Source organism: Papilio polytes, unplaced genomic scaffold (genome assembly GCF_000836215.1).
Source record: "Papilio polytes unplaced genomic scaffold, Ppol_1.0 DF822067.1, whole genome shotgun sequence".
In the NCBI taxonomy this organism is placed as follows: Eukaryota; Metazoa; Arthropoda; class Insecta; order Lepidoptera; family Papilionidae; genus Papilio; species Papilio polytes.
Genome location: NW_013527137.1, coordinates 382,542 through 395,674, shown reverse-complemented (window position 1 = coordinate 395,674; position 13,133 = coordinate 382,542). Strand labels below are relative to the sequence as shown.

Sequence of the window (13,133 nt, the reverse complement as noted above, 5' to 3'; positions counted from 1 at the left end):
TTTTGTGCTATTTTATAAAAATGTCTACAGTTGCTATTTCTCCTTTTTAAGCCTATGAAAACTAAGAGCAGTATGTTTACAATAAATAAAAGGTCATACATCTACAATTAATCTTTATATTAAACAAACTAAAACTATATAATTACATCTATTCAATTTCTATAACAGCTCCAACTTTGGATAATGCTTCTTTCAGTTTCTCTGCCTCATCCTTAGAGATGTCGGCCTTCACAACTGTAGGTACACTTTCAACAAATTTCTTGGCCTGCACCAAGTTAAATCCTTCCAGAAGACTCTTGACTTCTTTGATTAGCGCCACCTTTTGTTTGTCATCAAACTTTGTCATTTTAACCTGAAACATTAATGATATTGTAGCAAAACATTGCAATTATTTTTGAAATAAATGCTGACCACAAATTTCTCATAAGAAAGGTTACAAGTAGGCCTTAGCCTTTTCTGTCGATTTTAATTGGCAAAATTATTTTTACCAGAAATATTTAAATATCAATAATATAAATTAAAAAACTTAACTGAGCTGACTAAAACACAGGTAAGATGGACCTAATAATAGTTACTAAATATGATAGGTTGTAAGAAGTGATAGTAAAATAACTCACTGTAAAGTTAGTCTTAACAGCTTTGGGCGTAGCCTCCTCTTCCTCTTGGGCTGCGGGTGCTGCCATCGCAAACCCACCGATAGGCATAGCAGGTGCATCAGGAAGGTTCAGTCTCTTTTTCAATACCTGGCTGAGTTCTGATACTTCCAATAAATTAAGATTTGTTATATCCGCTACGATCTTCTCTATCTTCGGTGATGCTGGTTTGTCAACACCTTCAGGTGGTGGAATGGTAATAGGTTTGATGGCTTCGCTCACCTCTTGTCTTATAACAGAACTGAAAATAATGATAACCAAATGTTGAAATCTCGTAAATGAAGTATACAGAAATAATTACATTAAACTTGCATATGGAAAATCCTTGTCTCATATAAAAATTAGCATGAAAACCAATCTAATTTACATAACCTTAAAGTTTGTATTTACATAAGTTTTATTACCTTCTTGAAAATGTTCGCCATTGGCGAAAAGGAATATTTTTAATTATCCTGACGGTATTCATTATGTATTAGTTTTTTTTAAATTAACAAACAGTTTTAACTATGTTTTGTTCCTGTTCCAGATATACCAATTTTATTTTTTAGGTTATCTAAAACTGAAATATTTTACTGATCACAGGCTAAAAATATTTTTTATCTTTTATTTTTTATTTCTAGCTATATAAACATTTATAGATTAATAACATACATATGCCCAATAAATTAAGGTATTCAATACGGTACGTTTTTAAGTTTCATTTTTACAATTTTGTCTCATAGTTTCCACATATGGTTTTAAAACTAAGATTAAGCTGTCGACACAAACAGCTGACACGCTAAAGTATCGTGACATAAGGAGCTGTCAACTGTCATTGTCTTGTTTACTTTTTTTGTTTATTTTTTGTTATTCGTTTAAAAATATCAAGAATAAACATTATTATGGCCTAGAGAAATGTTCAAAGTATAGTATTGTCTCAGTAATGACACCGACAAAGGATTTATTAACATATAGAAAATTAGTCTTATTTTATGTTATACAATAACTTTTTGCGTTAAGAGGTAAGTCTAATCATAAATATTTATTATTCATAGAATTTTAAGTTCCTATGTCCTTATACAGATCATGTATGATTACTTATATTATACCGGTATTCCTATTTTTACGTTAGCTTGTTCAAAATCGCCTTCCATTACGTCCAAGTAGCTTAAATCTACCCTATGTTAAGAGCGAAAAGATCTTATCCAACCTTGTTCTCCTTGGTTCGATGACGTCACACACATAGTATAATGGTGCATGTACAAATCACGGATTTTGAAAAACACATTGGTATATGGTTGCGATGAAACCCACTTCTAGAATAGATGTCCAGTACTTAACCCACTGCTTGCATGTCTCTTCTTAATTGGACAATGTTAACATATTGTCTTACACATGTATGCATAGTTTATAAAGTTATTCATTTATTTTAATCCAATTAGAGTAGCTTGTATTTAAACTGTACACTAGGAATAATCCTCTATGTCTACACAAAATCAGTTCGTTAGTATGTTACATAGCTTGGTTAATTCTATTTGTAGTGCATTTGTATAATATTGATATATGTAGTATTAAAGCTTTTATTTGCTTAAAGAGAAACTAATGTCACCCTTAAGTATAAAGTCTATCTTTGGTATTTTTTTTATTATTTTTTATAGAGGCAAACTTAAAAGTCAACTGTACATAAGTTGTGAAAAACGTGACTTGTCACATTTCCAACGTTTTTCTAAGATTAACCTTATTAAGAAATATTTAAGTTTGTTTAAATTCTTACCAAGAAATATCCAAGTTTGCGTAATTTACAGGAAATAAATTTATAGAAGCTTGACGAAATGTTAATTAGCATTTATATGAATTCTCTTTACTGTACTTAAGAATAACTGTTAATTAATTTCTAATTTTATCGAGTGGCTTAATGAAAACTTTGTAAAGTTGATGAAATATTGCAATCTATTTTTCATAGAATTTACGTAAACAGTATTTGTAATCACTTTCATTAGGATTACCCAACGTGAGCCTATCAGTGCAACAGATATTAACCCATTGATGGGTTCACCGATGGAACCCAATGGCGTGGTAGATTAGGTTATTAAATAGCCTCAGTGGGAAAAAATTCTATTGTGTAAATCAATTAGGAAGCCTGTCCAACTGGAAACAACCCTTTAATCTATACCTTTGATGATAATCCTATAGGCGCAAGAGGGGATGTTGTTGAATGCAGACAATGGAAAGTCGCATTCTGTGGAAGGTATTCTGGAAGGCATATGTCCATTAGTGGGTACAGAAAGGCTGATGATGATGGTGACAATGAAGTTCGTGGTGGTGTTGGTGATGATGATGATAATAATCCTAAGAAACATGTGACAATATACCATGCTAGAAATTAAAAAAAAATACTGTTTGATTAATTTTACTGGTTTTATTAAGAAATCCGATATGTAATATGATGCTTAAATATTTTACCCGCGACATGTTTATGTTGTGTTAATTTTGACCTATTTCCTGTTTACCATTAAAACTGCGCTATAGTCTAGGAGCTAGGATTAAAAGGCTGTTCAAATTATTATTAGGAAATGTCATAGCTATATTTTTGATAAATGCATATTATCTTTGGTGACAGAAACTTATAAATAAAAGTAATTGGCAGTAACAAGAAAAGTTGTTGGTGTCTAGTGTTTGTAGATAAAATAGTTTAATGTTATTCTTGTGTTTCCATATTTTAAGTAACATTAATTAAAACAGTATTCTAATTTTGAACTTAAAATTAATTATAATTGGCTCTTACACATATTTTAGCAGCATAGGTAGTATTTTAAGGTTGCCTATTGTGCGATATTGGATACTCGGGAAAGTTTCCAGAACGTTCGTTGCGTTCAGCGTAGGTACGGAACGAACTACGGATTGTCGTCAGGAGCTTTCAGTTCGCTTTCAGAAGCCGTTGCGTTCTGACATGCGAACTGAGTTCCTAATTAAATTAGTTACCGGACAGGCGTCTAATTGAAGTAAGTTTTTTTTTATTACTTCTCGATTTTCTTCACGGAGTATATTATATTGCATAATTGCGTTTTCTGTTTTTTGAATTAAAAAACATATTTCCTTTCCACCGTTTAAGTTTTATACGATATATTATGATTTACGGTTTGAATTCTGTGCTTTTTGCACAGATCTTAAAAAGAAACGGTAAACGGGAAATGATTCCATTTTAAATTTTCAATGCCCTTGGTGCATAACCATTATCCTAAAAAACAACCTAGATATATTTAATGGTTGCTTAAGTTTTTGCTTACTGAATCTCAACTAAGAGGTTCACTTAGCGATCAAGACTATGAGTATGGCTCTAAATAGAATTTAGTAACTAATAATTTGTAAGCTATAAGAAACAAAATGTTACTTGATCACTCGTTAAATATTTTTTTCTTTATAATGCTCAGTTTACATTATTCCAATCCAGCGACAAAATTTAACACTGGATTACATCTGCAAAAATTTAAAACCACCTCGCAGTGCGCTGTGTGGGTTAACATTATTCCAGTCGTAATCTAGAACTAGATTGGACTGGAATAATACAAATTACGTAAAAAATTAATGAAATATCAGAGCACTTGTAAGGCCTTAACTTGGACTTTGCGCAATCGCTACCAATTAATGGAATGTCTTTGTATTTATAATTAAAGAACGAACTTTGATAAAAAACGAAAGATTAATTTGTTGTTAAATCATAAGGCCACGTTTTAACTCCAAATTTAACAAAATCGACTTCAGTCAGATTGCAAGCGGCGGTAATAGAGCAAAGTATTAAAGATTCGTTTTAATATTCAGCCGGTAAAAAATATTCTAATTTCATTTGAAGAAATCGAGGCAACAATCATAATTACTAATATTATAAATGTGAAAGTTTAGATGGATGGATGGATGTTTGTTAGAGTTTGTAGCCTAAACTGCTGAACGGATCTCAATGAAATTTGACATAGATGTAGAGGATATCTGGAAGAACATATAGGCTACTTGGTTTTGTTTTTTTAATACCACGCGGACGGATTCGCGGGCGAAAGCTAGTGTTTTATACAATTTTTACGACAGTTTAAGTACACGGTTATCCTGTTAGTGAAAATAATCCCAAATACGTCACCATTGTCACTAAACATGTATAGTTGTAGTCAAATATCTTGGTAGCTCTTAACTTCACAAAAGGGTCTGCGTAGAGCAAAATTTTAGCGGTATACGGGGGGAGACAAATCATTTGCCGATGCCTCGGGCGGTCGAGATATTTGAAAAGAACTATAACTGGGTTCCAGCTGCAATTGACACTTGTATATATTGTTGTCTCTGTATTCACAGAGTGTATGAAAGAGACGTCACTGTATATTAATACAAGTGTCAACTGCAGTGCTCTAGCGTTGGTGAAATATTAACATCGCCTGTGTGAATGCACGTAACAATGCTGCGTTTGACAGCATTTGTTTTCTCTATAAGCTTCAACTGCAGAAGTGTTTAGCAAATTCTATTTATATAATTATCAATAGGATTATAGATTTAATTATGCCTCAAACAAAGCCTAACCTTAAAATGGTTGCTTATTAGCCGTAACTAATAGCGATAAAAGTGCTTTAATAAAGCTTTAATAGTTGAGTTATAAGACGATTTCGAATATTATGAACTAGCTTTTGCAAGCGACTCCAGCCGCGTGGAATTAAAAAATAACAAATGTGATCTTCCAGACTATCCTCGACATCTATGCATTTCATCGAGATCCGTTCAACAGTTTAGACTACAAGCTCTAACAAACATCCATCTAAACTTTCGCATTTATAATATTAGTAAGATTAGAAATTGATCCAATTTTCATTTAGGTTATCTTACCTGGGTAAAATAAGTCAAATGTGATGAAATGTTACTTCATATAATAGTGATCAGAGTGGAATAAACCTAATTCACCTTGTGTGCAATCGAGACGTTTAGTATTAGGTATACGGGTCACGAGCTCAAGAGATGCAAACAATTTATGCCCCTCGGTGTGCACGTGTGTGTAGGCATATGATTGATATGCGACTTGGATCAGGGGTCATTAATACTTGGTCTGCAAAAATAAATTACATGCAACCAATTACATGAGAGGTAAATGGAAAGAGATGGATAGGAAGCGTAAAAGTTGACATGATCCAGAATGGAGTGACGATTGAGATGGCGGAAGGTAGATTAAATTGTATGACGAAAAGTTGGCGCCGACAATACGGAAGTGGAATAAGACAGGGATATTTATTTTATTTTATTTAGTGATTAGCTGTTGTCTATGTCACATACCCTTCGCAGAAGTCCGGTCGAAATCTTCCAGCCGTTTCGAAGATTACAGACGTTTAGAAGATTACAGACAAAAAAATTTTAATGCGATACATTATCTTCCCGAGATCTTGAATTTTATATTTAAAGTACAAACGGACACTCCAATTTTATTATATGTATAGATGATAGGATTATTAGGATTAGGATTATTATCGCCCACTAACATTATTTTACTAAATTCAATTGGAATTTACAAACAAATGAAGGCTGCATTTTAAACGGAGTAAGTGGTGGAAGGCATTTCGAGTAATTAATGCTGAATATCTGATGTTAATGAACTCTAGTTGATATATATTTTTTAATGTAGCTTAACAATAACATTCATAGATAACGCTAAATCAACTATTATTATATTTCATTGTAAAATTACGTAACCTGTACTGTGACATAAATTGCATACACCGTACTGCGTTCTGCAAGTAATCTACGCCGATAAGCTAACCGTTTACTGTACTCACACAAACGTGTATATGCGGTTATACCTAGCTAGGTATAGACCTATGTTTGCTAAGCCAACAAACGTTACGTAATACGTTAAGTTAGACGATTGTATATATTAGAAGTTAGCTATTGTTTTACTTTAAGTTTTCGCTTGGAAGGATAATATTTCCTTCTTGTTTATTTAATGAGGATTGAATTTAGAGTAGACACGATATTATTGTTCATACTCTTTGGATACAAGTAAATTATGGTAATTGACAATAAGGACGTAGAGAGGTCGCCTAGTGTGATCGGATTTAGTTGAAATACAATCGACTTGATGTAAGTTTCCTTTTGTTTTGCTAAAATTTAAATTTCTTGATTCGACACGTAGTGTATTAACATTACTGTATGCAGGTCTGATGATTTAAATGGAAATATTTTCTAGATCTAAAAGAATGTTGGGAGGTAGCGCGTTGTGGTTCCGGCACGGACTGAGACTGCATGACAACCCGGCGCTGCACAGCGCGCTGGAAGACAAGACCGTGCCGTTCTTCCCGTTGTTTATTTTTGATGGAGAAACTGCAGGTACGAAGAACTATAAAAGATGACATGTATGATACTGATGGTAGATTTAATAGAAAATCTATGACAACAAAGTAATAAGCTGCGTCTTGTTCGGTTTGGATTAGCAGATTTTCTAAGTTCCCATCTTATTAATCAATCATAACGTAGGCACGAAGGTGGTGGGGTACAACCGCATGCGGTACCTTCTGGAAGCGCTCGAGGACCTGGACAACCAGTTCAAGAAGTACGGCGGCCGTCTTATCATGGTGAAGGGTACGCCGCATGTCATCATCAGGCGCCTTTGGGAAGAATTTGGTAAGAATCAATTTGTTTGAGATAGTTTTCATCCATCATGAGTTGCCTTTAAGCCATAAAGCTGTTACTAAATTAGCGCCTACTATCTTTTTAACAACTCAACCAATTGCTCGCAAGTGATTATGATATAAGAAAAAAAAATTGCAGGTATAAGCAAGCTGTGCTTCGAGCAGGACTGCGAGCCGGTGTGGCGCGCGCGCGACGACAAGGTGAAGGCGGCGTGTCGCGAGACCGGGGTGGTGTGTCGCGAGCACGTGTCGCACACGCTGTGGGAGCCCGACACCGTCATTAGATACAACGGGGGAATCCCACCGCTGACCTATCAGATGTTTCTGGTTAGTTTTCATTGCTGAAACACTCCTACAAAACTGTATTGTTAAACTTGTAAAGCAGTTGTTTCAGCTAAAATCTACGATTAGCTTTTATAGTATTGGTAAGCTTGTGTATTGATAGTTTTTATAAATTTTAGCATACTGTGTCGACGATCGGAGACCCGCCGCGTCCAGTCAGCGACCTGGACCTCACCGGGGTCAACTTTGGCATCCTGCCTGACTCTTTCCACCAGGAGTTTACGTTCTTCGATAAAGTGAGAATTGATAAGATTTATTTGAACTTAACGATTGATTATCCCTGACTAGATTGTACAGAACAAAATTCTAGATATCAATAGCTAAATAAACAATATTTCTAATGTGATGATTCAGGCAGTGTGGAGGTACATCGGTAGATGTAGACCTCGAAAGAGATAGATTGCGTGAAAGGTGACATGATCAAGAAGGGAGGAACTGAGATGACGGATGATAGAGTTATGTGGAGGACCAATATCTCTGACATAGGATAAGGAGGAAGATATGATGATTCATGCAGGTGCCAAAGCCGGAAGATCTGGGCGTGCATCTGGAGCGCGAAGATATCCGCATGATCCGCTGGGTGGGCGGGGAGTCTGCCGCGCTGCACCAGATGCAGCAACGACTGCGTGTGGAGTACGAGACCTTCTGCAGGTACTTACTGCACTCACAATTCATCACAATCATATCTCCTTACCTTATACTACTCCGTAGGGCGCACTGGGTTTTCCTCCTCCAAATAACTCTAACATCCGTCATTTTACTTTTTAATGTAACCTTTCAAGCAATCCATCTCTTTCTAGGTCTACCTCTACCGGTGTACCCTTCCACACTCATAGCTAACGTTCTCCTTGTAACGTGCGATTCATCTCTCCTCATAACATGCCCATACCATGCTAACTTTTCACTCCTTCAACTTACACTAAACTCAGTCACTACATTATTATCGATGAATGCCATATTTTAGAAAGCGATCTTCTTTTAACCATATATTTGCAGGGGCTCGTACCTCCCCACTCACGGCAACCCGGACCTTCTGGGCCCACCGATATCGCTCAGTCCCGCGCTGCGCTTCGGATGTCTGTCTGTTCGTAGGTCAGTTTATAAGAAATAATTATTTATATCAAAATTAATTTAAGTTCAAGTAATTTTTCAAATAAAACATTGTAAATTCCGTGACTACGACCACACGGAATCAAAACTTTGCCTAGTTTGTGTTTTAGATCTGTACTAAATTTAATAGATATCTGGTAAATTGTTTTAGAGATGCGTAGTAACAAACATCCATCCATCTAAACTTTTATATTTTGACAGATTCTATTGGGCTGTACAAGATTTGTTCCAGCAAGTGCACCAGGGACGACTCTCGGGCAGTCAGTTTATTACAGGTAACTATTCTAATGTTAATCCGACTCGAAGGACCAAACGTAAAAATATTCAATAACATATGTAAAAGGCAGTTTATTTAATACTTGTCTTGGTTTACGCAGGTCAGCTGATCTGGCGCGAATACTTCTACACGATGAGCGTCAACAACCCCAACTATGGCCAGATGAGCGGCAACCCCATCTGCCTCGACATTCCCTGGAAGAACCCGGAGGGGGATGAATTGAATAGGTAATCTTATCTTTATTACTTTTGCCACCGACTCCATCCATGCGGGATTAAAAAAAGGAATCCAAAAAACCCTATGACTTCTCCCAAATTAGGTTCTACATCTGTGACAATTGTTATCGAGATACGTTAATTTGTTTTGGAGATACGTAGTAACAAACATTTATCTATCCATTCAAACATTCGTATTTATAATATGAGATAGATTCTGGTTTGAAATGTGTACGATGTTTATGACGTATGTTATGTATACTATGTGCTCGAAGTGTACTGTGTACTATGTGTACTATGTGTACTATGTGTACTATGTGTACTATGTGTACTAAGTGATCTACGAGTACTATGTGTACTATGTGCACTACGTGTCCTATGTGCAGATGGGTGGAGGGGCGCACGGGGTTCCCGTTCATCGACGCGGCGATGCGGCAGCTGCGCGCGGAGGGCTGGCTGCACCACGTGCTGCGCAACACCGTCGCCTCCTTCCTCACGCGCGGCACGCTCTGGCTCTCCTGGGAGCACGGCCTCAACCACTTCCTCAAGTACCTGCTCGACGCCGACTGGTCTGTGCTCTACTCTACTCTCCCTTCCAAGTGTCCAACATTGTAAAACATAGATAACTGTAACTTGTAACTTGATTCGGAAGTTCTTTGTTAAAAATTAGACATTTTCGGATTAAAAAAGTGTTAGCCAGCCAATATTGATCATCGCTTTACTCTAGCTTGCGAATGACACGAGGGTCTTGTAATATTATATTGACAGACATCATCGATTTTGACACTAGCGGTCGCCCGCGACTTCCTTGATAACCTCGCATCACACTATCGTCAAAATCAGTCCATACTTTTCTGAGATTACCCGAAACCAATCCAGCTTGTAAACAGGAATTGAAAAATCGCATATTTTTAGATTTATATACGCAGTCTTTTTAATAAAATTAAATAGATTTCCAATTAGGCTACAGACAAGGGTGGATCAAGTTTTGGCGCTAGAGGGGGTCACATAGTCGTGGTCAAGTCAAGAGTTTGACAAAATATGTAAATATATTTTGTGAAGCTGTTGACAGAAGAGGAGACAGAAGTGAGAGGTAGGTGTGCGCAGGTCGGTGTGCGCGGGCAACTGGATGTGGGTGTCGTCGTCGGCGTTCGAGGCGCTACTGGACTCCAGCGAGTGCGCGTGCCCCGTGCGCCTCGGCCGCCGCCTGGACCCCGGCGGCGAGTACGTGCGCCGCTACGTGCCCGAGCTGGCGCGCGTGCCCGTCGACTACATGTGAGACACGCCCGCCGCCGCATTCTGCAGCCCCGAACAGCTGGAGTCTTCTTTTCAGAGGGCAATGCTTGCCTCGAGCCAGACACGACAGTTATGTGGGATTCTCATATAAAGGGAATACCCACTAAACCTTTCTGTTCCCTCTTGGCCTTTATGTGGGATTCCATGGGATCGCTTTCGCTTTCTCTCGACGCGTCCCAAAGAGCTAGAGCCTACCCTTAGTTAGGCTGACTAGGCCTGTCTTTTAATTTCTTCGCCGATATGTTGCATCCTGTTTTCCTTCATTATAAGAACATCGGGTATAATATGTAAATACTAGCACCCCCCCTTCGACTCCGTCCGCCAAAATGAAAAAAATAAAAAATAAGTAGCCTATATGTTCTTCCAGACTATACTCTACATCTATACCAAATTTCATTGAAATCCGTTCAGCCGCTTAGGCTACAAACTCTAACAAACATCTAAACTTTCGTATTTAAAACATTAACGTGATTATAATTTGTAGATACGAGCCGTGGAAGGCTCCTATCGACGTGCAGGAGCGCGCGGAGTGCGTCATCGGGCAGCACTACCCCGCGCCCATGCTCAACCACCTCGACGCCGCCGCGCGCAACAGGAACAACATGAAGGTACGCACACACACACTACACACTACTGGTACAGTCAAGGAACTTCGCGGTGTACAGTATTAAAACAAACGCACCTTACAAATAATCAATTAGGTACCACTGATATTAATTCCGAAACTGGTTGGTGCCTAAACCGAAAATTGTCACGTAACCCACCTGTTTCAAATTAATGTGGTATAATGTCTTACGAAAGTTTTAATAAGGAACCACTGTGTTGGGTAAACGATGGGATAATTAAAATGTATTTTTTTCATACAGACAGATTTCAAAACTGCTCCCTATTGGTTATTATAGACTATAGATACTATATTCGTCTTCCACTGCGTCCGCGTTGAATTCAAAAGAAAAAAAAGTAAAAAGCCTATGTGTTCCTTCTAGATCCGTTCAGCAGTTTGGACTACAAACTAACAAACATCCATTACCGTTTATATTAGTAACGTTGTTCTGCGTCATCTCAATCGATTTTCCAACGACTGTAGCGTTTAATAACACCGACAAATTCCCCGATTGTACGCGATTAACTGCTTTTAAGTGTTTTAATTTTTTTTCCCTATTTATTTAAATACTTCATTAAACAAATCACACAGGATACCCTAGTTTAGACATCAGCCTCCAAAGGGGAAATTAATAAACTTAATCTATTTTATTGACCGACTTCCCAAAAGAAGGAGGTACTCAATTCGTCTGTATGTTTTTTTAATGGTGTTACGGCATATCTCCGCCGCTAGTGGACCGATTTTGATAATTCTTTTTTTATTTTTATTAAATAAATAAATGTCTGCAGGAGTTGCGTAGGATCCTGGAGAAGGCTCCGCCGCACTGCTGCCCCTCCTCCGAGGAGGAGATACGTCAGTTCATGTGGCTCAACGACGACACCGAGTCTGAGCTCAGCACCTCTTAAACTAAATACCACTTTATTGCTACCGTCATAAAGTCGGAAACCATACGTAGCTTTGTTTTAAGTGTTCTCTACCTATTTTTGCTTTCATGGTAGTGGTATATTTTCGCCTATATTATGTAAGATAAAATATGTATCTCGAATAATAAATCAATTATAAGCCAGATTTTTTTTTGTATCTAATATTGGTGTATTTTTTTAAATATTGTAATATGAATATATAACATTTAATGAGTTGAATTTTGACATAATTGATGGCTGTAAAACTATTCGTCTATATTTATAGAATATTTTACTGTTTTATTAAGTTTGATTTGGTTTAAGTTTTATTATCATCAAGTGAAATAAAAAATAAAAACTATTTTTTAAAGAGATATGTTAATAAACAACAAAAATATATCTACAAAAAACATTGAATGAAGACTCTACAAAGTACAATAACATCATTCCAAAGAAACAGGGTATGAAGAAGTTTATTTTTTTTACATTCATTTGTTTGTTTATAAATTTTAAAGTTCTTAAAGAAATCTAAATGTATTTATAGATATATTATATTTATGCAAATATTTCCAAAGTATTTACCTAATATTTTGATATTCAGCGTGTGTTTAGATTAATGTGTGATGTAAAAAATAATAAAAAGGTTTATCCTTGATTGGGCTTTTATTTCAATATTTCTTTATTTACATGTACATTAAAAATATAACATAATATACAGGCATATTGAGCAAATTTTTTCACCGGTACTTTCTCTGAGAGGTACTATGTTAGCTTTTTAACTATTATTGATGTGTTCTGTATTCTTAAAAGTTATTTGTTAATCTGTGCTATTTATCAATACATTTATTTTTATTTAAAACGATATTGTTAGGAAAATATTAGCAAACGGAAGGAATAGTGGGGGGTAGTTTTATATGGCAAGGAGTGGCTCGGGCTCAGTCGCAGTTTTGGCGCTCAGTGTTTTACTAGTCGTCACAACGGAACGTTCGATATATTTGCGTTGTCACATTGGAGTTCAGTTTGTGTGTTTTACAAGTAATATACAAGTATTGTTAATATGGCCGAGTCATTTATGGAAATATCTAACAATGATATGGCACCTCGT

General features: G+C 36.5%; 2 protein-coding genes across 3 annotated transcripts; one reads left to right on the top strand and one right to left on the bottom strand.

Moving 5' to 3' along the window:
- Nucleotides 1–100: 100 nt before the first annotated feature.
- On the bottom strand, nt 101–1,217 carry LOC106107216 (39S ribosomal protein L12, mitochondrial). The gene is made up of 3 exons (XM_013287974.1): nt 1,058–1,217; nt 618–894; nt 101–352 (listed from the first exon to the last, which is right to left on the bottom strand). Exons 1-3 carry the CDS (start codon nt 1,117–1,119, stop codon nt 149–151), a joined length of 543 nt encoding a protein of 180 aa, XP_013143428.1. The 5' UTR covers nt 1,120–1,217; the 3' UTR covers nt 101–148.
- A 270-nt stretch (nt 1,218–1,487) lies between these two features.
- LOC106107213 (cryptochrome-1) lies at nt 1,488–12,683 on the top strand. 2 transcript variants are annotated; one of them, XM_013287971.1, is made up of 13 exons: nt 1,488–1,654; nt 6,841–6,980; nt 7,128–7,274; nt 7,422–7,609; nt 7,744–7,860; nt 8,142–8,275; nt 8,621–8,716; nt 8,936–9,009; nt 9,112–9,238; nt 9,613–9,795; nt 10,334–10,501; nt 11,007–11,130; nt 11,915–12,683. In XM_013287971.1, exons 2-13 carry the CDS (start codon nt 6,851–6,853, stop codon nt 12,029–12,031), a joined length of 1,605 nt encoding a protein of 534 aa, XP_013143425.1. In that variant the 5' UTR covers nt 1,488–1,654; nt 6,841–6,850; the 3' UTR covers nt 12,032–12,683. The 2 variants fall into 2 exon arrangements, with proteins under 2 accessions (XP_013143425.1, XP_013143426.1); XM_013287972.1 differs by lacking the exon at nt 1,488–1,654 and adding an exon at nt 6,308–6,734.
- The last annotated feature ends 450 nt before the right edge of the window (nt 12,684–13,133 follow it).